The 24,104-nt window shown below is 39.1% G+C and overlaps 7 protein-coding genes across 7 annotated transcripts; 4 read left to right on the top strand and 3 right to left on the bottom strand.

Moving 5' to 3' along the window:
• Positions 1 to 7,972: 7,972 nt before the first annotated feature.
• Positions 7,973 to 9,366, bottom strand: BKA55DRAFT_668225 (uncharacterized protein; the record flags this gene model as incomplete). The annotated part of the gene is made up of 5 exons (XM_046197886.1): positions 7,973 to 8,309; positions 8,385 to 8,585; positions 8,645 to 9,040; positions 9,137 to 9,180; positions 9,249 to 9,366. The coding sequence occupies 5 exons, from the start codon at positions 9,364 to 9,366 to the stop codon at positions 8,004 to 8,006; spliced, it is 1,065 nt and encodes a 354-aa protein (XP_046042308.1). The 3' UTR covers positions 7,973 to 8,003.
• Positions 9,367 to 9,735: 369 nt separating this feature from the next.
• BKA55DRAFT_584844 (uncharacterized protein) lies at positions 9,736 to 11,716 on the top strand. The gene is made up of 2 exons (XM_046194392.1): positions 9,736 to 9,919; positions 9,968 to 11,716. Exon 2 carries the CDS (start codon positions 10,181 to 10,183, stop codon positions 11,327 to 11,329), a length of 1,149 nt encoding a protein of 382 aa, XP_046042307.1. The 5' UTR covers positions 9,736 to 9,919; positions 9,968 to 10,180; the 3' UTR covers positions 11,330 to 11,716.
• Positions 11,717 to 12,721: 1,005 nt separating this feature from the next.
• Positions 12,722 to 13,744, top strand: BKA55DRAFT_717511 (uncharacterized protein; the record flags this gene model as incomplete). The annotated part of the gene is made up of 1 exon (XM_046200927.1): positions 12,722 to 13,744. A coding segment is annotated over one exon (339 nt), but the record flags the coding sequence as incomplete, so codon positions are not given.
• A 753-nt stretch (positions 13,745 to 14,497) lies between these two features.
• On the bottom strand, positions 14,498 to 14,659 carry BKA55DRAFT_488706 (uncharacterized protein; the record flags this gene model as incomplete). The annotated part of the gene is made up of 1 exon (XM_046186243.1): positions 14,498 to 14,659. A coding segment is annotated over one exon (162 nt), but the record flags the coding sequence as incomplete, so codon positions are not given.
• Positions 14,660 to 16,174: 1,515 nt separating this feature from the next.
• Positions 16,175 to 16,792, bottom strand: BKA55DRAFT_527765 (Nitroreductase-like protein; the record flags this gene model as incomplete). Its single annotated transcript, XM_046188949.1, has 1 exon — positions 16,175 to 16,792. One exon carries the CDS (start codon positions 16,790 to 16,792, stop codon positions 16,175 to 16,177), a length of 618 nt encoding a protein of 205 aa, XP_046042304.1.
• Positions 16,793 to 19,226: 2,434 nt separating this feature from the next.
• BKA55DRAFT_546187 (glutathione S-transferase) lies at positions 19,227 to 20,006 on the top strand (the record flags this gene model as incomplete). Its single annotated transcript, XM_046190888.1, has 2 exons — positions 19,227 to 19,436; positions 19,491 to 20,006. 2 exons carry the CDS (start codon positions 19,227 to 19,229, stop codon positions 20,004 to 20,006), a joined length of 726 nt encoding a protein of 241 aa, XP_046042303.1.
• Positions 20,007 to 21,802: 1,796 nt separating this feature from the next.
• Positions 21,803 to 24,102, top strand: BKA55DRAFT_656053 (FAD binding domain-containing protein; the record flags this gene model as incomplete). The annotated part of the gene is made up of 6 exons (XM_046197441.1): positions 21,803 to 22,021; positions 22,084 to 22,270; positions 22,323 to 22,416; positions 22,465 to 22,884; positions 22,935 to 23,255; positions 23,303 to 24,102. The coding sequence occupies exons 1-6, from the start codon at positions 21,963 to 21,965 to the stop codon at positions 24,100 to 24,102; spliced, it is 1,881 nt and encodes a 626-aa protein (XP_046042302.1). The 5' UTR covers positions 21,803 to 21,962.
• Positions 24,103 to 24,104: the final 2 nt, after the last annotated feature.

Here is a 24,104-nt window from a genome sequence, read left to right as displayed (position 1 = left end):
TAATTTTATAATTTATTATAGTTTATTACTGGTTTTTATATATATTATATTTATAGCTAATTTAAGTATTAAGATATAATAAACTAGGTAATATCTAATATTTAAAATAAATCTAGTTTATATTAATTTTCACCTATCTTTTATTTAATCTTAACTAATCTTAAGTACTTATAATCTAGTTTATAACTTAGTTAATTTATTTTAATATTTTTAATAAATAAGTAAATTATATCTCCTTTTATAAAGGTTAATTCTTTAACCTTTTAGGGTTATAGTATCTTTATATCTTTTCTTAATAAATTCTAGCTTAGTCTTAAGTTTATTATATATTTCTTTTAGCTTATTACTTATATTAATTACTACTAGGTTTATATTCTTAGGTTCTTAAGTATTATAATATATATTAAGTATAAATTTAATATTTATATTAAATAATATAAGTTTTATACTTTTATTATAGGCAGTATTATAAGCTAGCTAAGTACTTAGTAGTTTCTTAACTTAGTTATCTTATTTATAATTAATATAATACTAAAGTATTATTTTAGTACTTAATTTATTTATTTTATCTAGCTATCTGCCTATAGTCTAAAGGCTATTATAAGTTAGTAATTAACTTCTATAAATACTATAAGTAATTATTAGAATTTAGAGGTAAATATTAGTCCTCTATCTATTAGGATTTCTCTTAGTAGTCCTTATTCCCTTATTACTTTATTATAGAAGATATAGGCTATAACTTCTATATCTGTTGCCTTTCTGTAAGGTAAGTAAATTAAGAATTTATTAATTATTTATAATAACTATAATACTATTATAGAAGATTTTAATTAAAGGATCTTTTAATAATAGTAATTTAATTATAAAGTTTATAATAATTAAGCTTTATAATTACTTTATAACTTTTATTATTATAGTATTTTATAAGGTTTATATTATTATACTTTTATTTTAGTATAAATATTATATTATTTAATAACCTTTTTTACTACTTTTTATATTATTTATAGCCTTATTATAGTAATTATTTTAAGGTTTTAGTAACTCCTTAGTATTTATATAATAGGTATATATAAAATTCTTAAATAAATTCTTATAGTTTCTTTAGGATTTCTTTAATTACCTCTACTTATATCTATTTTAGTATTATTATTTTCTAAGTAAATTAATATTCTCCCTTATTATTCCTTTCTAGTATTTATTCTTTTACTTTAATAGTGCTAGTATTATAGTCTAGTTATTAGCTAATTATATTTACTTTACTATTTTTAATCCCTTTTAGTAAATAATTATAAAGTTAAATTTATATAGGAATTCCATATAATATAGTTATTATTTATTAAGTTTATAAGTTATGGCAAAGTATAAAATATTTTAATAGTTAGTATAAACCTTAACCTTATACTTATTTCTTATTAAATAGTATTTAAACTCTTTAAAGTAGTTAACTATTACTAGAAATTCTTTATTATAAATTAGGTAGTTAAGCTCTGTTTTATATAGTTTATATAAATAGAAAGTAATAAGATATAGCTTTCCTTCCTTATTTCTTTAATTAATTTATCTACCTAGTGTAAAGTCTAATATATTTATTTTTAATTTAATTTCTTTTTTAGGATTAAATATTATTAAGACTAGTTTATTAAGGATTGCTTTTTTTAATTACTTAAATGCTTCTTAAGCTTTATTATTTTAATTAAAAGTTTTCCCTTTTTAGTTAGTTTTATTAATAAAATTATAACTTTACTAAATCCTTTAATAAATTTTAGTAATAGTTAGTAAAGCCTAAGAAGGCTTATATTTCTTTAATATTAATAAGTATCTTTTATTTTACTATTATTAAGATTTTCTTCTTTTTTATTTAGATTTCTTTAGGTATAATAGTATATCTTAAAAAGTCTATTTTATAATATAAAAGTAATTCTTTTTAATTTAACTAATAGCTTAGTATTTTATAGTGCTTTTAAGACCTTATAAATATATTTTTATATTTTTTTTATTATTTAAGAAGATTAAAATATTATTAAGGTAATATATTATAAAGATATTAAGGTATTATTAAAGTATACTATTAATTATCTATTAAAACATTATAGGTATATTAATAAGGCTAAAGGCATTACTAAGTATTTAAATAGTTTAAATCTAGTTTTAAATACTATCTTTTATTTATCTCCTTCCTTAATATAAATAAGGTTATATACTTCTTAAGGTTTAAAGCTATAAAATCTTTTTACCTTATAATTAATCCTTAAGTTTTATTATAAGTAGAAGTAAGGTTTAATTCTTAGTAATATATATATTAATTAATTAATAATTTATAACTAGTTAGTCCTTTCTATTCTTCTTTAATATAAAGAATATTACTAATACTGCTAATAAACTTAATTCTTTAATATAACCCTTTCTTAGTATTTTATTAATATATTCTTATTAAACTTATAGTTCTTTTTAATTAATTAAGTATAGCTTTTAAATAGTAGTTTTTTATTTATAAGGTTAATTTTATAATTTATTTACTATATTTAAGGACTCCTATTTCTAATTTTTTTTAAATAGTTTATTATATATTTAATATTCTTTTAAAATATTCTTAAGTTAATCCTAGCTTATTATTATAAATTTATCTTTTATAAATCTTATTATTTAAAGATACTTAGAATTTCTAATTTTTATCTTTAGCCTATCTTATACTTATTTATACTCCTTTTAGAGGTAGTAAAGTCTTTACTCTATGCCAGTCTATACTTATCCTCTTAGTTATAAATTAAAATCTCTTATTACTCCTTATAATTATTTTACTATTACTATTAGGGTTATTAGGAAATATAACTTAGCTAGTCTTTTAGTTAATATATAGGTTTTATTATTTAAGCTAGTTTATTTTAAGGATAATATTTATTTCCTTCCTTAAAGGAATAATATTAAAACTTATTCCTTAATTCTTTCCCTTAATAAGGACTTTAAGGTAATTAATTTCTTAATTTATTATATTATTATTATAATTAAAGAGTTGCCCTTTTATATTAATAAGTTAGTATAGTAGTTACTTCTTTTTCTATAATAATCCTAGCTTTATAACTATTTTTAAATTAATAAAGTTTTTCTTTACTTTATTATTAATTTATATATTTAGCTATTTTCCCTTAATTTAAGCTTATAATATTAGGCAATTAGGTTTACTATCTTATATAGCTCTTAGAATACTTATTAATTTAAGTCTTTTTATTCTTACTTATTATTGCTCTTTTATAGCTCTATCTTTATAGAAGGTATATTACTTTTCCTAAACTTATTTAGTAAAATAACTTGCATTCTTTATTATTGCAGTTAAATCCCTTATAATAGTCCTTAATATATTTCTTTTTCTAAAGAGTTATTTATAAATTCTTTATTATGCAGGTGCTATTAAAAGTGTTTTTTAATTCTGTATTTTATTTATCTAGTGAAATTCCTTATTTAGATTGCTTATTACTAACTAGAACCTAATTAAATCCTTTTTAAGATTAATAGGTTTAAAGAGGTGTCTTTTTTCTATAGTTTTGGATCTGTTATTCCTATCTTAGAGGTGTTCTCTTAGTTATTTATATACTTCTTAAATAAATTCTCTTTTTTTTCCTTTTTTAAATTCCCTTAAGTTAATAAGTTTAAATTTTCTCTTGCCTTCTTCTTTCTTATAGTTTTTTAAGGCTAGATTTTAAATTCTTTTTTTACTTTTTTAATTATTCTTATTATTTATAAGGCTTTTTAATAGAAGTTTTTATTTTTTTAAATCTTATAATAGTATAATATATAAAATTATAGTTTTATTACTTTAAGATTTTTATATTAGTAATATATTAAATATCCTTTTATTTCCTTTTTTAATAAGAATTATTATTAAGTATATTAGAAATTATAATAAGAAAGTAATTATTATCTTCCTTATCTTATTTATATTCCTTATATTAATAATATTTATATAATAGCTATAATAATTTATTATATTTTAGGTAAGTTAGAAATGTTTTTATAATATCCTTAGTATTAAACTTTAACTCCTTATAATATAGGTTTATAATATCTATTATATAATAGGCCTAAATATATAAGCCCTTAAGCTTGTTAATATTACTATATTCCTGGCCCTTATAGGCATCTATTTTCTATTAAGGTATATATCTTGCTATTATTTTTATTAAATAGTAGTTTATAGGGTTACTTTTATTTATTCTTAATTTATTTATCTTCCTTATAGAGGTATTATATATTATTTTATATTACTCCTCCTTTATATCTTATGCTTTAGGAGTATTATTAGTAATATATATAGACCTTATCCCTTACTTTATATTTCTTTTTTACTATTTCCTCCTTTTCTTAAATAGTTATTTAAATTAGGATAGTATTAATTATCTTAAATACTTTAGGTTATTTTCCTATATTAGAGGTAGTTTTTATTCCTTATAGGTCTTTTAGGTATTTTTAATTTCCTACTTTAAGGGTCTTTCTTTTTTATTATCTTAAGGGTTTTAGTTTATCTTATTTTCTTATATTTCTTTTCTTCCTTTCTCTTAAGTAATAAGTATAGTCCTTCTCTTTTTCCTTTATTAATTCTTTAGGTTCTTTTACTATTTCTTTAGTATTTAATTACTTTTATTTATATATTATTAGGATTTAAGGTATATTCCTTACTTTAATATCTTTTTTTATTAAAAACCTTTTTTATAATTTATAAATTAAGCTATTTAGGTATAGGTATTATCTATATTTTAATATAATGCCTTTATATAGCACTATTATATTATATAGACTTTATATTATTCTTAGTACTTAGGTTTATATAGCAGTTTAGGGTTCTTGCTTATTAGTTATTACTAGTATTTACTTATTTTAATTAGGGTTTTTAGGCTTCCTTAGTTAAGGATATTTATTAGCTATATATCTAAATTAATTATAATTATAATATTTAACTTTAAATATATTATAAGGTTTTTTATTATTATTATATTATATTACCTTAAGTATTATAAATCCTAGTTTAGTCTTATATTATATATTAATATATTTCTTTTTTCCTTAATTAATATTTTGTTATCTGTTAGTGTTTTACTAGGGGTTATATAATCCTCTATGTTTTTCTACTTACTTCTCTTAGTATTACTTATATTACTAATTATTAATTTCTATAGTAATGTTTGCTAGTTTGTTTAGATTCTTTAGTTTAGGTCTAATATTTACTATTATATCCTTAACTTTTAACTTTAGTCTTAAATATACCTATACTATATAGGCTTCTTTGCCTTAATTTAGCTTAGCTACTTAGTAATAGTATTTAGTAAGATAGTCTATAATAAATCCTCTTTACTTAAGTTATTATACTTTTATTTTTATAATATGTTTTTTATTTATTACTTTAAAGGCATTTTTAAGTTTTAATTTAAAGTTTTTATATTTTTTATAAATATATTTTATTATTTCTTATTATTCTTTATATAATTTATTAATATAATTTTAAATAATAAGTTATATTAATTATAATACTTTATCTTTAAGGAATTTTATATTATATTAAACTTTTAGTTTATTAGTAATAAATTAAATAAAATAATATATCTAATAGCTCTAAAGGCTAATAAGGAATTTTTAGAGTTTATTAATATTACTATTAAATAGTTTAGGCTAGTAAGGTTAAAGGATTTCTCTAAGGTCTTTTCTAGTTATTATAAAAGCTATAGTATATTTAATATACTCCTTATAGAGTTTCTAACTATTTTTAACTTCTTTTTTAAGTACTTTTGCAATCTTAATAAGGTTAGCTGCCTTCTTCTTTAGATTTTTAATCTTATTCTTAGCTATATTAGAGTTATTCTTTACATTTTCTAGGAGGTTATTATATTACTAGCCAAGCTATTTAAATTTATATTTAAGTTTTATAACTTCCCCTTTATAAGTACTTAGATATATAAGGGTAATATCTTCTTTATTTTTATTATTAGTTTTTATAAGAATATCTACTAAGTTAAGGGGCATCTCTTACTATAAGTAATATAAGGCATATCTTAAGTTAGAAAACTAGCTTAAAGTAATAAGTATTATTATATTAGTATTACTTAGTATTATATAGTATATTTTAAATAAGAGCTATTAATATATAATAGTTAAGTTTTTTAAATAAGTAAACTAGTTTATATTAAGTTTATATTTATAAATTATATAAAGTATAATACTAAATATTATAAAATATTATATCTCTTAATAATTAAGTAATATATATTAGGCTTATTAATATAAAAATACTTTATTAATAGCTAGTAAGCTAAGTTTTATAAAAGTACTAATAAATATATTTTATATACTAAAGGTAGCCTAATAGCTTAATAAAGAATAATAATAATCTAAAAGTTAGATCTCTAAGGATTATTAGTAATTTATAGTAATTTAGTCTTAGAGTATTATAATCTAAGTAATTTAATAAAAGAGGATTATTACTAGGAGAAGTAATCCTTCTGTAATAAGTAGAACTTATAGGGCCCACGTGACATAGTTATATGGGTTATAATAATATATTATTAATAAACTTTTATAATATTTTAGTTAATATTTTATTAAGTTATTAATTATAATTTTTTACCTTTTAATATTAGCTATATTAGTTATAATTTCTTTTTTATATTTATATTTATAATTATCCCTTAGTTTATTATTTCTTTAATATATTATATATTTCTTTTTATTTATTTTAAATAGTATTATCTTATAAAATAATAAGATATTAATATATATAATAATTATATTTATTTAAAATAGTAAGCTATTTAATAACTAGGCTATTATCTTATAATATTATAATAAGCTTTAAATTAGTTAGTTTTAATATAATAAAATAGTTTTTTATATTTTTAAGTATTTACCACTTTAGCTAATATTTATATTAAAAATATAATTTAATACCTAGGCCTGGCTAAGTAGCTACTTAATATAGCTATTAAATTAATATTTAATAGTCTTAATTAAGCTATATAATATCCTTTATTACTACTTAATATTGCTTTTTCTATCTTAATAATAGAAAGTACAAAGTTAAGTAATTTTATTATTCTTTCTTATTAATTAAAGTCTCCTTTTCTTTATATTACTTTAACCCTAAGCTAATACTAGCTAGCCTTAAGTTTAAGGCTAGGGTTATTTTAAGCTAATTAATAACTTAAATTTACTTTAAATAATTTAGCTTTAAAATATAATAAAATAACTTATTTTATTAGCCGATTTAAGTTAAATTGCCTTTAATAATACCTAGGGTTATTTTTAGCTAATTAGCTACTTAGCTTTAATTAAAGCGATTTAGACTAAAATTGCACACCCTGCAACCCTATTTTCGTAGGCGATTTAACTTATATCGCCTGCAAATAATTCCTAGGCCTAGGCATCTAAGGCCCTTAAATGGTCATGCAGGCTACCCTGCCTGTCTAAGTCATCTCCTTAGGCGGTGCAGTCCTCAAGTTTGGACCTGGACAACAACTTGTCTAAATATGAAAATGCTGCTGCGCAGACATTGTATATCCCGCTCGGCCTCGCAATACTTACGATTATTGGGGTAGCTGCCATAGAGAGGAAGTTTATTAAGAAGAAGCAGTCTTGACATGTTTCAATTAAAGGTACAGAGTAGGGCGTTGGGCTTTAGTGCAAAGGGACTTTTTATCTTCGTGGGCTGAGGTCTTTCCAACATACCAACTTGCCTTAGAGGAGTTCCCTCCCAACCTTGAATGAGAACCTTATGCGTCCAAGCATGGCCAACGACATTATCTTCTGGCGGCATGCGCTTGGCAGGGCCTAATAACCGGGCCGTGAAAAAATGTCTGTAGTGCAACCGTGAACCGAGGCCAGCAGGGAGTAAAAGTGTTCAGAGTCTTGGGGTTGGAAGGTTGATATTTAGAGAATTCAAGCAATCCTGGTGGTAAATTCTGAGATACAGCGAGATTATGAAAGACCTCTAAGCTAGCTGAATAACTCTACAGTAGCATCTAATGAGCAATTCGCAGAACGATCTTGCCAAGATGCTTCTGATCCCAGAGATACTGATAGGCCTCTCGCGCTTGATCTAGCTCGAGGACGCGCTCATCCAAGACAGGATGAATATCATTTGCTTCGATGGCACGATTCATTTCCTCAAACTGCAGTCTTGAACCAACAGTGACGGCCCGCACCGTGCAGCAGCTGTAGACGGCGTCGAGGAATGTCGGCGCCTTTGCGTCGCTTCCGGGCGAAGTAAAGCTGCTGATGGAGCCCACCATTGAGATCAACCCTCCAAGCTTCACAGCAATGAGCGCCTACCAACAAAGTTCTCGAGTCAGGACCCAATTGTATCTTCAAGAGGGGTTTGTTGGAATGGAAAGTTAGCCTACCTGTCTAGCAGTTGATGGCCCTCCAACCTCGACGACGAGGGAAACGCCTTCGTTATTGGGTGTCAAGCTCTTCGCAATCTGCCCCCAATTGGGGTTCTCCTTGTAGTTGATGACGTAGTCTGCGCCGAGTTCCTTGAGCCTTTCTGCCTTGTCAGCTGCTGAAGTTGTCGAAATGACTTTGGCACCGGCTGCTTTGGCAAACTTTGAGTAGATTAGTTTCACCAAGTTCAGACCATCTTGCTAGTTTCACGGGAACGCACCTGGACAGCAAAGCTACTGACACCACCTGTGCCTTCAGTGAGTACGATGTCACCCGGCTTCAACGCCCGGCCCTCGAGCCCGTAAAGAGCACTCCAGGCGGTCAGGGAGGCGCATGGCAGAGAAGCAGCCTCGAGCAAGCTCAAATTGCCTGGAATACTAACGAGGCCCTCTTCCGAAAATGCTGCGTACTCCCGTAGTACGCCATCGAAAGAACCTCCGAGGCCACTGTGCAAGGCTCTAGAGTCGAGGGGCCCAGCGAGGTGGTGCTGGTGGAACAGGGTGGCAACCCGGTCGCCGACAATAAAACGGCTCACACGAGAGCCTACAGAGACGACGATGCCGGCTCCATCGGACAGGGGCACTAGACCGTCTTTTAGCGGGAAAGGGTACAGTCCCTGATGCCGTGGTCAATGCTCGATATCTTGGAGATTCGGAGATATGATGGAGAGATGGAAATTTGTAGAACGGGCACACGGCTCAGAAGCGCTTACCCTGGGGATGATGACGTCGCGGAAGTTAAGCGAAACGGCGTGAACTACCGGTAGTAGACTTTGAGCTAGCTACTGATAAAATGCTGCCAAGGCGAGGCATGGATGATATTACTTTGCACCAAAACATCTAGATCGCCGATGGAGGGGATCGGAGACTCTGTCTGGAATTGCAGAGAGTCAAAGCCATCGCTGCCGCGAACTACCCACTGCTTCTGGGTCTGGGGAACCATTGTTCATGGGAAATTTGCAAGTGTAGTAGTAAAGGTTACGTGGTGTGATCAAGTGATGGACAAAATCGTGGAGGGTTTGGAACTTTAACACTGCTCAGAGGAGCCACAAACTCTTTATCAAGCTGAGGCAAGCCAGCGCAAAAAGCACGTCGGGCCTACTCGGTCACAAACACTGTTCTCATCATCTAGCTTACAAATAGAGTTGCTTATGAAAGCGAGTTTAGATTGAGGACCACATTGATTATAGTTAAGCTATGCCCCGTAATTTGTCTTTCTCGTGGGGCCTCGGATTGCGGATTGATCCACGGGCGAGATTAAGTAGCCCCAAGAATGATCTAGCTTCTAACTTCCTTCTCACGCTGCCCCGCAATTTGTCCTTAACACAGATCTATCAGCAGGCGCAGACACGCTTCTCTTTCCCGACTTTGCATTCTTTTCAAACCTACAGATACTCGCGCAGCAAGAAGAAAAAATGACGCATTATCAAGCGCCGCGTCGTGGCCGACCTCGCCTACAAGGTCATGACGACGTCAGAGACAAGGACGACGTCGAGGTGCGTGTAACAAACCTGCTCCACAAAACGCCACTAAAAGGGCTCTAGAACAAGCGGATGCGGATGAGGTTGGCACAAAGGACGTACCGAGCTCGAAAATAGGGTGCGTTGAACCTGGAAAGGGTCCGCAGCGAGTGTCTCAGCGGGGCTTTGGACCAGGCGCTTGCAGCTTTTGCTGCTTTCCATCAGCGTGCTCTTGAGTCCCCCGAAGTACAGAGTTCGTCCGGTCTTCTGGCTCATCTAAACAAAGCGGCTTCGGAAATGGCGACAATTGCCAGTGACACAAACAAAACCACTAGACTTTTGTATGCTTCCGAATCCACCTACCCAAGCATTCAACAACCAGACCTAGGAACAACGTCGCTCTCAAGTACAACCGCTGATGGAGAATTACAAAATGACTGGATCATGGGTCTCGAGCCCACGACAGCGCATATGCCAGCTCTGTCACTCGCCGTGTCGTCTGACGCGGTAGCCCTCACACTACGAACGGCTAACCGCACCTTGAGCCCACTGTCGGAGAGGTTCATTCGAGCTTTCTTCGAACGTGTCATCACTATCTTATCAAGCAGTTCTAGACACGAGAGCCGATTCGTGGACTTGACGCTACCTCTTAATATTCTTGGTGAGGAGCTGCTCGTAGATGAGACCCTCAAGATTCTTACCCTCTTTCCTCTTGCGGCAGACTACCAGTATCTCCCTGAGTCCGCGGTTCGTTTGCCATCCATGTACCGTGTTGTTGAAGGTGATAAAAACGGTATACGTCGACTACCGTCGCCATTAGTGCAGCGGATCGTGCGTGGCAAGACTAGGACTATGTTGGCGACAGAATTTCCACCATTACAGGGGGAGTGGCTAGAGGCCATGGACGTTGAGGAGTACCTGGAAGATCGGGGAATTTGTTTACGTGGTGCGAGCTTCAGTCATATGGTCAACTTTGAAGAGCTTGGGACTCAAATGCTCACTCGAAATATTGACTTGCAGAATGGGCGGGCTTTGACAGCAACCAATAGTCCCATATCCGCAGTACCGGATCAAATACGAGTCGCTTCCCAGGTCAATCATTACCAACAGCCTCTAAACGAAACAGGAGGCTTATCCGTCGACTTGCGACGTCATGAGCCCGCAGACTATTCAGTATTCGGACTCCCAAGACCTGAACAGTCGATCAGTCCGGCTGAGCCCCTCCCTCTGCTAAGGACAGGCCTTGTGCCAATCCAATCACCGAGAGTGTCTTACACTGATTCCACCCAGCGGAGCTATCACCCAGCCTCCCAGATTACCATTGACCTTGACAAGCTTGTACACCTGCTGGCGTCCAATGCTACTTGTCTGGGACCTGCGCCAGGGGTTCGGAAAGCTGCGGTAGACTCATCGATTGCACAATCCGTCACCCAACCCTTATCTTAAGTACCATTCGCAGGCGATTTGACTCAAATCGCCCACACAAAGTGGGTTGCGCGACCGGCGTTTTAGAGCAATATCGCTTGGAGTTGGGCCAGGTCGCTGATTGACATGTCTCCGAACCCCAGGGTTTGGGCTTAGCTAGCCCCAAGTTAGGTTTAAGGTTACGCAGGTTAGAGTGGTTCAAAGTGAGGAAGGAGAATAGAACAGTATTTTCTACTTAGTTGTATTTATTTACAGAAGGTGATTCAAGTATGCCCGATAAGGATTGTGTAATTAAACGAGGACTATCGGATGCTTGTTTGTCGGCTTTGCAAAGCAGCTGTTCGGCCCGGCGCCGGCATCGAGTTGCGCTTTTGACATGAGCATCAGATGAAAGGCAAAGTGCTAGAGGATATCAAACACTACTATGGAGCAATGGAACTGGCCGACCCCAAACTTGCCGAATTGCCAAAAAGCAGCAGCATAGCTATTGAATTGCTTGACGTGCCAAACAGATACAGCTTCGCCGCATGCAGGTATCTCATGGTACCGGAGATGGTCTGGAAGCGTGCTTCATGAGGCAAAAGCGAGACAAAAGAAAGGTCAACTGCTTTCTTCCGCTATAGCGAACTATTCGTGAGATAGACCAGCGCCGGTGTGGAATTAGGTGGAAAGATGCTGCTTTTCGGAAAGCCTGACATGATGTTTATATACGGTGAATTTTTTCTTGAAACCCTCCTTTTTCCGCGTTCAATTTAGCACATTCTGACGCAGAAGATGGAATTGTAACTCGCCCGAAAGCTGTTGACGAAGTCACCGCGAGAGGAGATAATGCCCTTTCGCAGTCACACGGCAAGTTCTTTCCGATGTGCATTCTTCAACGGCTGAAAGACCCTTACATCCATCGGCAGCATGATATGTGTACATCATGTCACTCCAGAATGCTGCTTGTATAAAGCCGGAATACCTTACTAGCCTAGAACTTCGCGTTTGATGTCGTCATCACACCTGTACTGACTGAGTCAGTAATTTGAGTACCACCATAGATATAGGTAGATATCCGTAGATTGAGACTCTCGAACTGGCGGACCAAATCGAGGACGAACGGCGGACAAGCGGTAAATTATTTGTCTTCCTTGCTTAAGAGTAGTGATTCTTAAGCCCACCATCGGGATTCCTTGGCACCCCTGCTTCGTGTTGGAAAGAAAACACCGACCAAATTGGGAGGGCGACCACCCACCTTAGCTAGTCCGGGTATTTTCCCCCCCTTCGGCAGGGCCCAGCCGTCGCTTTGAGCCTTTCAAGCTGGTAATTGTAGAATATAGTTTCCCTAGTTCTATTGGTGTGATCACGTCTTCGTACTTAAAACGCAAATCTCCTATACTTCCTTCTCGAACTCACTCATCACTATTTCGCTCCACGCCGGCTTCTTTACTTCACTTTATCCATTATCACGGTTTCTCATCATATCTCGTGCCATCCTCATCACCGGCGCGACCGGCAGATAAGGCAGGGCTGTCATCAACGCTCTGGTCGCAAAGCTGCCCTCAGACTTCCTTCTGCTCGCCATCACCCATAATGTGCAGTCCACCAGCGCAAAACGTCTCGCCGCCAAGTCGCCTAACGTCAAGTTGGTCGAGGGGGACCTCGAATCAATCGCATCTCTCTTTCAGTCTGCCAAGAAAGTCGCCGGAACTGCGCCGCTTTGGGGCGTTTATTCTGTACAAACATCCGGCGGCAAAGCTGCCATATTAGAGGCCGAAGTAAGGCAAGGAAAAGGCCTGATTGGCGAGTCAATCAAGGCAGGCGTCTAAGACTTTGTCTACAGCAGTGTTGATCGCGGCGGTGAGAGATCTTGGGATAACCCAACCCCTGTACTACACTTCGAAACCAAGCACGGGATCGAACACCACCTCTGCGACTTGACTTCTAATGGCAAAAGCACCATAGGCTGGACTATTTTGCGACCTATAACTTTTATGGATAATCTAGGACTGAGTTTTGCAATGAAGGTCTTTCTTATACTTCTTTGCGATATAATGAAGGATAAGCCGATACAATGGATCGCAACCGAGGACATCGGCTACTTTGTAGTCGAGGCTTTCTCTGACTTAACGACTTATTGGATTAATTGGCAACGAATTGAACTTATTGTAACTCAGCCAGTCTTTTAAGAGGGCCGCAGGAAGCCTGGCGCCGATAATGTTTAGTTTGCTTGGAAAGGCGCTGAAGCATGGCGTCCCTGAGATGGGCGGTATGATAAGCTGGTTGTACGATGGCGGATACGGCGCCAATGTGGCAGAGACTCGGAAGATTCATCCCAATGCGACGACTATGGAGGATGTTGTAACAGATATGGAAAAGCCGCATTGGCCGTGCTTGCATTTATTTGGTCTGTTGAGTGCACAGAATAGTTATGGTGAATTGGGCGTTGTTTATTTCGTCGATACTCAGAGCCACTCCATGTACCTGGACCTTGGCGGTGTGCCATGTGGGGTGAGGCACCTAGTTTGTCGTCTTACATCAGTCAAAGTTACCGGGGCTTCCGACTGCACAGCATGTCATTCGTCCAGCGCGAGCTAATGTCGAATTGTGCTCAATTGGGATAGTGCACGACGCTGACCGTGTCATCAAAGCCTTGGGCCATTTGTTTTGACTCTTGCCGGAAAGCAGAAATGGTGTTGACAAGACGGATAATCACGGATTTAGATTGGGATCTTCCTTAAAGATATTAGTAAATAGATAGGCGTTCTTTTGTCAATATATTCATAGATCATGCAACTCATTGCAGCAAAACTTTCCACTTTCACTCGGTCACTCCTCACAACGATCACACAGCTTCGTCCTCCACAAACAAAACAATAAGTTACAGCCTTCAAAGAAGCCCGACTTCCGCCCTCAGCCAACCCATGTAATCGGGATTCATATCGTCAAAATCCCATCATTTTGAAAGCACCTTGACTGCATAAAAAGTTGTAGCCTTATCATCCGCAGGAAATAGAACTGTCAGGAGCGGCTAGAATACCTCCTCATTGGATCCCAAGACAGATCTTCCTCATCGTGTGTTTTCCCGCGGGGTGGGCCATGTATGGTGACCCAACCCTTAGCTTCTTGGATGAGCAAGCCACCTCTGGGAACTGCCCGAGGTCCATCTTCATCTCTCTGTGGAAGATGGCTCACAACTCTACGCGCTGCTCCTGCCACGGCGCCCCAGAGCCGCACTGTCGGATCTTTCGACCCGGATGCAACTTGCTTACCGTTTAGTGAGAAAGCTACTGAGTTGGCGCTACTTGAATGGCCAATGTGCGTTTGTGACGCCACTCCCGTCGCGGTGTCCCAGAGCTGAAGTGACCTGAACTAGCATAAGTTGTACTTAATCACGAGGTCATCATGTCGTATCGCACATATTCAGCCATTTGAATCAGTATACCTTCTCAATTATTGCTGGCCTGCTGAAAAAAGCATTAGTAATGGATTGACAAGGCGATTGGTGAGGAAGCTAATTGCAAACATATGTTTATACCCTATTCACTTAGACTGAGCCCGATTCGATGATCTGCATAGCCGCCCGCCCTTCCCTCCGCGGCGCCTGAAGGTTGGGCCCCGGCTGTTGAGATTACAGTGGTTCACCCTACCTTCGAAGTTCTAAGTTTGGCAAAATTCTGTTTGGACTCCGGTTTCACGGGGCCAGTGGCGAGAATGTAAGACTTGACTCAATTATATCTTTGGGACATTTTGTCTGGTCCAGGGCTGGAAAGACCTGTCAAGTATCGATACACAACCATATCTTAGGGAAGCCTGTATAACATAAGGAGCTATCGCCATCTCTATTATAGTTTCTACCGTGTGCCCCGAAACTCTTGAAGCCACCCAACCATTCCGCCTGTGCTACAGCGCCAGCCACAGGGACTCTCACTTGCTCGGCATCTCAACGATTCCCATATCCCATATCCTTCTAACAATCAAACGTCATTCAATGCAATATAATCCTCACCCAAACACTCCTGTTTCACAGGCCCACCTCTTCCAAATACATCCCCTGCATGCACAAAATGAAACAGAGCCTGCACAATAATCATCGGCGCACCATCAAACACATACATAGCCCACTCATGCGTCATCAAACATCCGTCATGGCCCCCTCCAACTTCAATCATTCTATAGACACATCGCGCAATAATAATGACTGATGCCACACAACAATAGCATCAACAATTTCCTCCAGCCATGTTTGCCATGTTGTGGGACTGAGGAGAGCTTAGCACTCTTGATCATTCGTCGGCCGGAGATTATGGCGATGACAAGAAAGAACTCGAAGAAGAAAAGCTGGGCAAGGAGACCGACAAGAAGAATCTTCTTGCCAACATCGGCGTTTTCGGCTCTTCCCATCAATCCGCCTCCTGCTCCCCGGACTTGGAATGCAAAGACGACACCCACGACAAAGATTAAGGTTACTCTAGTCGGTCGGATGACGGATGCTTCTGGTGCATTGACGAAATGGACGATGCGGCCGTAGATCATGTATACTGTGGTCGCGTAGAGGGAGGGAGGTAGAAGAATGAGGATACTTTGAACGGTGTAGAGTCCGATATTTCGGGACTTTTGGCAGAAGTTCTACCCTTAATACTTGGTCGAGGATCTACCTTTGATGGCTGTGGGCGATCTCCTATTGTAGGTTGTTAATGAAGTAGCAACTAGCTTATATAAAATGTAAATATCTTAGATTTATAATCCTAAGATGATAGCCCCTCTAGAGTGGTAAAAAATATAATTCTTTTTGTTATTTATTAATTGGCTACCTTGCGAGTTTTAGACCTTCAGGAGCCAGCCAACGCTTACCACCAGACTACAGTGTTCTTAGCTATCCATCTAAGCACCAAACACCTTAACACAGTCCTCGAGAGGATTGAACTGTTTAGCGGTAGCCTCGCTAGTCTTGCCACCAAAGACAAGCTGGGCATTAAGCTTCCAGTTAGCGGGGACCCTCCAAGCCTCGGCGACCTTCTCGTCGATCAGAGGGTTGTAGTGCTGGAGGTTAGCACCGAGACCCTCAGCCTCGAGGGCAGTCCAGAGGACAAACTGCAGCATGCCAAGACTCTGGCTAGCCCACAAGGGGAACTTGTCGGCGAAGGGGACGAATTTGGCCTGTAGGCCCTCGACGGTGGTGATATCATTGAAGAAGAGGATGGTACCAGCGGCGCCCTTGAATAAGGCGAGCTTATCACTAGTGACCGTCCAGTTCGCAGCGGGCACGATAGGCTTCAGGGTGTCAATAGTGATGTCCCACAGCTTCTCATGCTCGGTGCCGTGGAGGACGACCAGACGGTTAGACTGGGAGTTAAAGGATGTGGGGGTATGCAGGACAGCCTCGTTAACAATCTCCTGGATGCGAGAGGTGGAGATGGGAAGGTTCTTTGAGAGGGGGTAGTAGGTTCGTCGGCTCTTGACGAACTGCAAGAAGAGATTGGCGGAGAGTTCAGCGGCCATTTTGTCTGTCGTTATAGGGTTGTCTGTTGTAGGAGTGGTGGTTGTGATCGTTACAGGAGAGCGGGAGTAGTAGCAATTGAGAATGCTAGAGATGGAGGAAGAATATGGTAGATGTAAGTGGCCAATGTTGTGAGTCTGCAGAACAAAAGCCAAAATCAAGACAGCGAGAACCCCGGCTGCCTTTAATACCAGCGCTCTTTTCCTCATCGGTTTCTCCATCACGTGTCTCTGGTCTCCAGTGTGTTCCACTACAGGCATCGACGGGAACCGAATCTTTTAGCTTTATTCTTCCCATGCTTTCCTTGATAAGCACCTTCATATCCGCTACAAGGGCTCCCTGGGCTGATTGCTAAGTTGGGTGGAGTGGGGAGCCGAAACCGAAGGGAAGCCTTCATCAGTTCTCGCACGGCCTAGAATAGGGGAACGCACCCGACAAGACAAGGGCATTGTCGGTCAGCTCGTGTGTTGGGAACTCGGATATACGCTTTAGGATGGATATGATGGGGCAGTTGTCAAAAGCTGATAATGGCTACTGGAGTGGTACGGAGCCATTGTCGGGATGTAATAAGCGGTATCCGAGTATCACGCCGCATCGGGGAACTTGCCGGTCACATTCGCCCGTCTCCTCAATTTCTTAGTATCAAAAATGGACAAGAAATTAATCTAGTTCTTACCTAATGGCTTATTAAGTCAATTGAAAGTAATCGAACTGCACTTAGCCTACGACTTCTGCTACCAACAACGCTCCCGAAGTCAACGTCGATGACAAATACCCCTGTATAGCTATCCGCTCCACCCCCGGCAAAGTTCCTACCAGCCTCAATGTTACTCTGTCGTTACGACGGCGATCTTAGTTGTGCATCTATTACCCCACCCTAACTGAAAGTCTATCTCCAAGCGTTTCTTGACCGACTAATGTATGCCACGCCCTGTCCAACTTGTATTGCGCTGACTCAGCGGCAAGCGTCCGTCCTAAGGGCTACTCGAAAACACGGTAGGATGAAGGCAGCCAACCTTGTCAGGATTTCAGGTGTCAGTAGCTGCAAATAAAACGCTCGGGTTAACCGCTCAACCGTGCATTATCTGGAAAGCGAATAAGCTGCAAGGGGGATTTACTCGGGTGGGAAATTACCCGATTCAAAACCGTTCTAGCAACAAGCACCCTCGAATCAGTCCAAGTGCGTAGTGCTAAGGTAGTGCTGTATTTACTAGTTAGAAACATTTAACTTTACAACGCTAGTCCTCTCGGCATAGTAAATTCCATCCACTTAACTATAGGTGCGTGATCTCAGTTAGTCCCGAATATTGCAGAGCTCAGATTATGCGCTTATTAAGCGCATAATAACAGTAATCCCTGGGAGTAGCATTTAATGATCTTCATATACTAGCCTGCTCAGCTTCGGCATATATATACTTTACTAAGCAATTACCTGCAAAGAGTAAGATAGATTATTACCTATCGAGGTGCAAAACTCAAATTACCATTTGTCATCATTTGTCGTACATAGCACTCGAATTAATCAGGGCTTCTCTAGATACACATATAACACAACCCAGCTTCTGCTTCGGACAGTGGCATAAATCCGAGGCCAGTCCTAGTGGTATTGTTTATATTGCGCAGTAGTGCTGGGTGAAAATATATTGTGTAAAACTTAGTTGTTTATTATTGAGATGAGAGTTCTTCTCGGGTTTATATCTCCAGATAATTTTATCTAGGACTTTCAGACTAACAGTCTGAATCCTGAAGATAAGGGGGATTCCTATTTTTCTAATAAGTAGGAGTTAGTAATGCAGGTATTTCTGGCTTGCAGGATCTAATCTCCGCTTAGGGAGCGGGTATAGGAGCGATGACACGCGGGGTATGGAGATTTAGTACAATCATGAGTTACTAAGCGCAAGACTTCAGTATTATAGCAGAAATGTGACGTAAGAGGGAATGGTTCTGTTTAAACACGGGTATTTGCAGGTATAATCTGTCTTTGATTAGTTGTTAGTTGTACTCTGGGTTGAATCAGTCACTGTAGTTTCTACTCTTTCCGGGACTGTCCCTTATAGATACAACGAGCCTGTTACTGAGATTATAGGAATCACGCCTTGTTCTGTTTGCTTCGATATAGTAATTCGAGTAGTTGCAAGATTCTTAGGGTGATACTTTACTCCATGTACCGTCGCCTAGAGCCGGATGTCGATGGAATGATGTGCCCGGATCTCTCAAACTGGAAAGATGGCCGAGAACGGTCCAAGTGAGCTGTCGGTACGTACGGACAAGATTTACCCCTCACTGCGTAAACGATGAGTTCAAGCGAACCGGCGACTATATATTTAAGCATCAGTCCATTAGACTTCCTAATCTATCTTCGCCCTATTCAGTATCAGCAAGAACAATAAACCGTCGTCAGAATCATCACTATTCTCATCATTTCCAGCAATCAACATGTCTGCCACTAAGCCCATTATCTTTTACACCACCGCTAGAGGCCCTGTTCCATGGAGAGTCACTACCATTCTCAAGGAATTGAAGGTTCCTTATGAGAGCAAGTACCTTGAAAGCCCCGAGATGAACACAGAAGAATACAAGTCTCTGAACCCGAATGCCAAAGTTCCTGCCATTGAGGATCCCAATACCGGAATAAGACTGTTCGAGGTTAGCTGCACGTCTTAGATGCATATGTGCTCTGATATTCTAACTCGACAATAGGCTGGAGCTATCATTCTCTATCTTCTTGACACCTACGACACTGCTGGCACCTTGCACTCACTTTCAGGAGCAGAAAAGTACTTGGAATTGGCGTGGATGCAATTCCAGGCGTCCGAACAACACATGTACTATAGTCAATATGCCTGGTTCCTGTACAAACACCCAGAGCATGTCCAGTCTGCCCTCGACCGCTATGAATGGACGATCAAGCGCACCATTGGGATGATCGACGAGTATCTGAAGAAGACCGGCAGGAGCTATCTCGCCGGCGACAGGGTCACTTACGCCGACCTTGTCTTTGTGGTTACCAACGAGTTTGTTCCCCAATTGCTCCCAGGATACGACCCATCCGAGGAATTTCCCCATTACGCTAAATGGAACTCTTCTCTTGTCAACAGGCCCTCGTTTCAAGAGTTAGCTGCTGAGAGAGCAGCTCTTGGCCAGCCACTGGGTGTAGTCGATCAGAAGCATATCGATAACTACATTTGGAGAAACGATCCAAACCACAAGTGGTGATATTTCTATGGTAGATACTCATATAGATAGTCATCTAAGAATCATTACTTTAGGTTTTGATTTTTACCCTAGGGTTGAAGGACACTTTCACGACTTCAATACCTCTCAATAAACTGTACTGCAATATGATACTCTAGGACTAGTAGCCTACCAACAACTCCTCATAGTACGTCAATTGACAACATAACACTCGCATCAACGGGAATTCTTCAGTCAGCAAGTAGAGCGTAAGGCCTGGTGACCTAGTTGCTCCAATTATCTTAAAAGAGTCCATGATCCTATAAACATTAGAACAAACGAATGGGGCCGTTCCTAAGTGACATCTGGCACTAGAAGATCATTTATGGCCTTCCAGTGACTTAACTCTTTACTTTTAGATAGCCTCGAAAGCGATTTTGTCGCAGAGGTTAGAGTTTCATCCTCCGTCACCAGAACAAGCTCGTACTGCAAGAGTCGGGCCGAGGGAAAAACGTCGTAGTTGACTGCGTACAGGTCTTAAATCTACAAGTAGAGACTCTTGGACTCCAAATACGGCGCCTGATCCCTCGTATGGAGAGCCACGGTCGTAAAGCGCGCTATAAGAGGTCTTAGGCGGTACGGACGGAGACCCAGCCTCCTTAGGAGGCGCCCAACAGGTCGATCGTCTGGGATCGGATAGGGGACCGGTGTAATGACTGAGAAATGAAACAAACCATCTTTATGGATATGCACCATATCGCGTCACGTGGGCGAAATCTTAGAAGTGTGTAACCAACTGTCAAGGAGTAAGCGCAGACAAACGTCCTCGCCCCATGAATTAACGACTTTCACATGGTCCGGAATATTCTCGATTGTCAGGTTTAACGGGAGATGTGTTGCGCAGTCCATAATGGCTATTATGGAGGGATATATTAAGCTTGATAGTAGGTAGGTAGTGTATGTAGGGTAAAATAACCGATTCTTCCAACTATCGATGCGCAATGAAGTACGCTGGAACTAGCTGATTACCAAGCAGCCAGTCGAGCTATTATAAGAAGTGGTGGACGGTGCTAATAATTACACTTTTCTCAGTCATGATATAGTGTATTGAGAATTTGCCATAAGGCTCGAAAAATTCAGCTAATTTAAGTTACATTTCATTCTTTTCTCCGCTATCAGACTTGTCTATTGCGGTTAATTCTTCACAGTCTGGAGCGCATCAGAAGTAGACTTATTATCAATAGCGTTAACGTCTGTGCTTTCTGCGTAACAGATTTCCATGGACATACCCTAAAGAGCAGGCTACCCATCCCCTCTCAATACCCTGCCACCTGATAGTACTAGGGTCATCTGACCGCGTCGCTCTGGTGACTGATTTTAAGCCTCCTTTTACCTCTCCAGTGGAATATCCCAGAAGCATCACTGTAATGCAGTAGTGGAAAGGGATTCCTCGGCAATTGAGGAGTCACGGAGAGTGGAGTAATCTCACTATCTAGCTATCAAGACATGGGGAACCCGGGCACCCGCTTCAGAGGCGCCCTGACGCCCAGAAAGCATGAATGTATCGCCCCAGCGCATTTTGGGGCTCCGAATCCGAGCGTTAGTTGATAGCTGAGGAGTCAACATGCCAGTCATGCCTATCGGAGTGCGAGCACGTTGACTCTCCGTGTTGTACGCATACGCCTGGGGGAGATTAGTGGGGCATTAATCGCATCTGATGCGTGTGTAGGGGTCCCTTGTTCAGTCCCGATGACTAAGCGCAAAACCACCCTTACGAGCCGAGCCTCACATACCGACCGAGTACTAGTCTGCGGATTCAAACTGTCGTACAGTCTGGAGGCGGCGATTTTCGTATTCAAAAGTGTTATATAAGCCAAAGTGATTTCTCTGAGAGAAAATGAACCCATATTGCAAACACATTCCACTTACTGCACCTGCTACATTGAGTACTTCCAACTTTCTTTTTTAAACACCTTCAACATACACTCTCGAGACATCATGACTATACCATCTGAATCGACTACTGATGTGGTGATCATTGGTGCTGGGCCATCAGGGTAAGTCCACTTCGAGCAGACCACCTTTTATCTGTTTTGATTTCTAATTACTTTGCATGTAGTCTTATGGCTGCTTTATGGATGGCGAGATGCGGTGTGAAAGCACGCATCATCGATGCCCGTGCCACAAAGGTCTTCAGAGGCCATGCTGATGGAATGCAGACTGGAACGCTGGATATATTTGACTCGTTTGGCATTGTAGATGAACTCTACAAGAACGCTGCTCCTGCAGTGGAGATGACGTTCTGGGTTTGTGGGACCTGCCTTTGGTGTGATACCCAAGCTAACTTCGCGCACATAGGCTGGTACTAAGGATGACCCCATGAAACGCGTTGCTCGCTTTCCAAAATGGTACCCAGAGCTCGGTAACTACCGTCTGGTCCACACTAGTCAAGGTTTGAACAGTCCTCTGTAATGCTAGGAAGACGTCTAACTATGTGTAGGGAACACTGAGCGTGCTATGCTGGATGGTATGAAAGCCTTGAACGGACTCGAAGTCGAACGAGGTGTCATAGCGACAGGCCTTGAAATTGACGAGGCGAATGTGCATGATCCTCAAGCTCATGCGATCAAATTGACGGTTAGACATCTCACGGACGAAGAATTAGCTGCGTCTTCGAAAGACGAAACTATTCCCCGGCCCGGGGATTTCAACTATAACCCAGCAGACGAGCCATACATGAAGCGCAAAGTTACTGGAAAAGAAGGCAGCACCGAAGTCATCAGGGCCAAGTTTGTGATCGGTACCGACGGAAACCGAAGCTGGACTCGCAACGCTTTGGGTTTCGACTTTATCGGAGATGATGAGTCCGGGGACGAGGGTTTTGGTGGTATTCTGGACTGCGTTGCAACTTCGAACTTTCGTATGCAACTCTCGATCCGATCCCTTGGCTCAAGCTGACAATCTTCACAGCGGACATCCGTATTCAATCAGTCGTCTCCAAGGACGGACGTGGAGCGGGTTTCGTACCCAGGGAGAATGGGATAACGCGCATTGCAGCCCCCATTTCTAGCAGGGCAGAGGCGACTCCAGAAAACATCATCAAGTCATTGAAGGAGGTTCTCCATCCTTATGAGATTAATGTCAGCCGTATTGATTGGTGCGGAGTTTTTGGCACCCGCCAACGAATCTCAAGCTCTGCTTCTAAGCACTCCCGCGTCTTTCTTGCTGGCGACGCACTGCATGTCCATTCACCAAGAGCGGGAATTGGCATGAACTTCAGTATACAAGATGGTAATGGTATTCCCTTGTACAATACAAAGCTTTGCTAACATGTTCAGCATATAACCTGGGCTGGAAAATCGCCCATGTTTTAAAGGGGATTTCTCCACTGTCCGTTCTCCAGACATACGACGAAGAACGTGGATTGACCACCAACCAGCTCATCGCTTTTGATAAAGCACTGTCGAAGCAGTCGAATTTGAAAGAAAACTTTTCGGTTAAAGGAACCAGTAACGGCATAAAAGACGCTCTCCCATTTTCAAGCACTACGGCAATCGAGTACGAGGCTGGATTGTTTGTCGCCAAGGAAGGTGGCCCGATTGTTTCCAAGCAGCATTTGGCGTCTGGCATTGTTGTAGGCAGACGTCTACCCTCGCACGTTGTCGAAAAGCACGCCACCGGAGAAGCGGTCGATTTCGGAAAATCCTTCCCTAGTGATGGTCGGTACCGGATCGTTATCTTCGCGGGCGATATATCGCGACCAGAGCAGTTACGCCGAGTGGAACGTTTCAGCGAGCTGCTAGAGCTCCCTGACGCTTTCCTTCAGCGTCTCGATGGGCATGCCATCTCGCCGCGAGACGTGTTTGAAATCCTTGTTCTGCATAGTGCGAGCAGGGATGATGTCGAGATCGCTGACCTGCCCTCGTTCCTCTTTAAGCATGCTGATGCTTTGGATCAAGTCTTTGTTGACAACAATGAAACAAGGGACTGGACCCTAGGTGAAGCATACAGCAAGTATGGGGTAGGTCGAGAAACAGGATGCATTGTACTAGTCCGGCCGGATAGGCATGTCATGTACATCGGCGAGTTGGAAGACGGTGCCGAGATGGTCAAACTCGTGTCCTCAGTTTTCGTTTGATA

This window comes from Fusarium redolens (genome assembly GCF_020744475.1).
Source record: "Fusarium redolens strain MPI-CAGE-AT-0023 chromosome Unknown BKA55scaffold_27, whole genome shotgun sequence".
Lineage (NCBI taxonomy): Eukaryota > Fungi > Ascomycota > Sordariomycetes > Hypocreales > Nectriaceae > Fusarium > Fusarium redolens.
The sequence above is the reverse complement of the archived record's forward strand: the minus strand, read 5'-3'. Positions and strand labels throughout refer to the sequence as shown.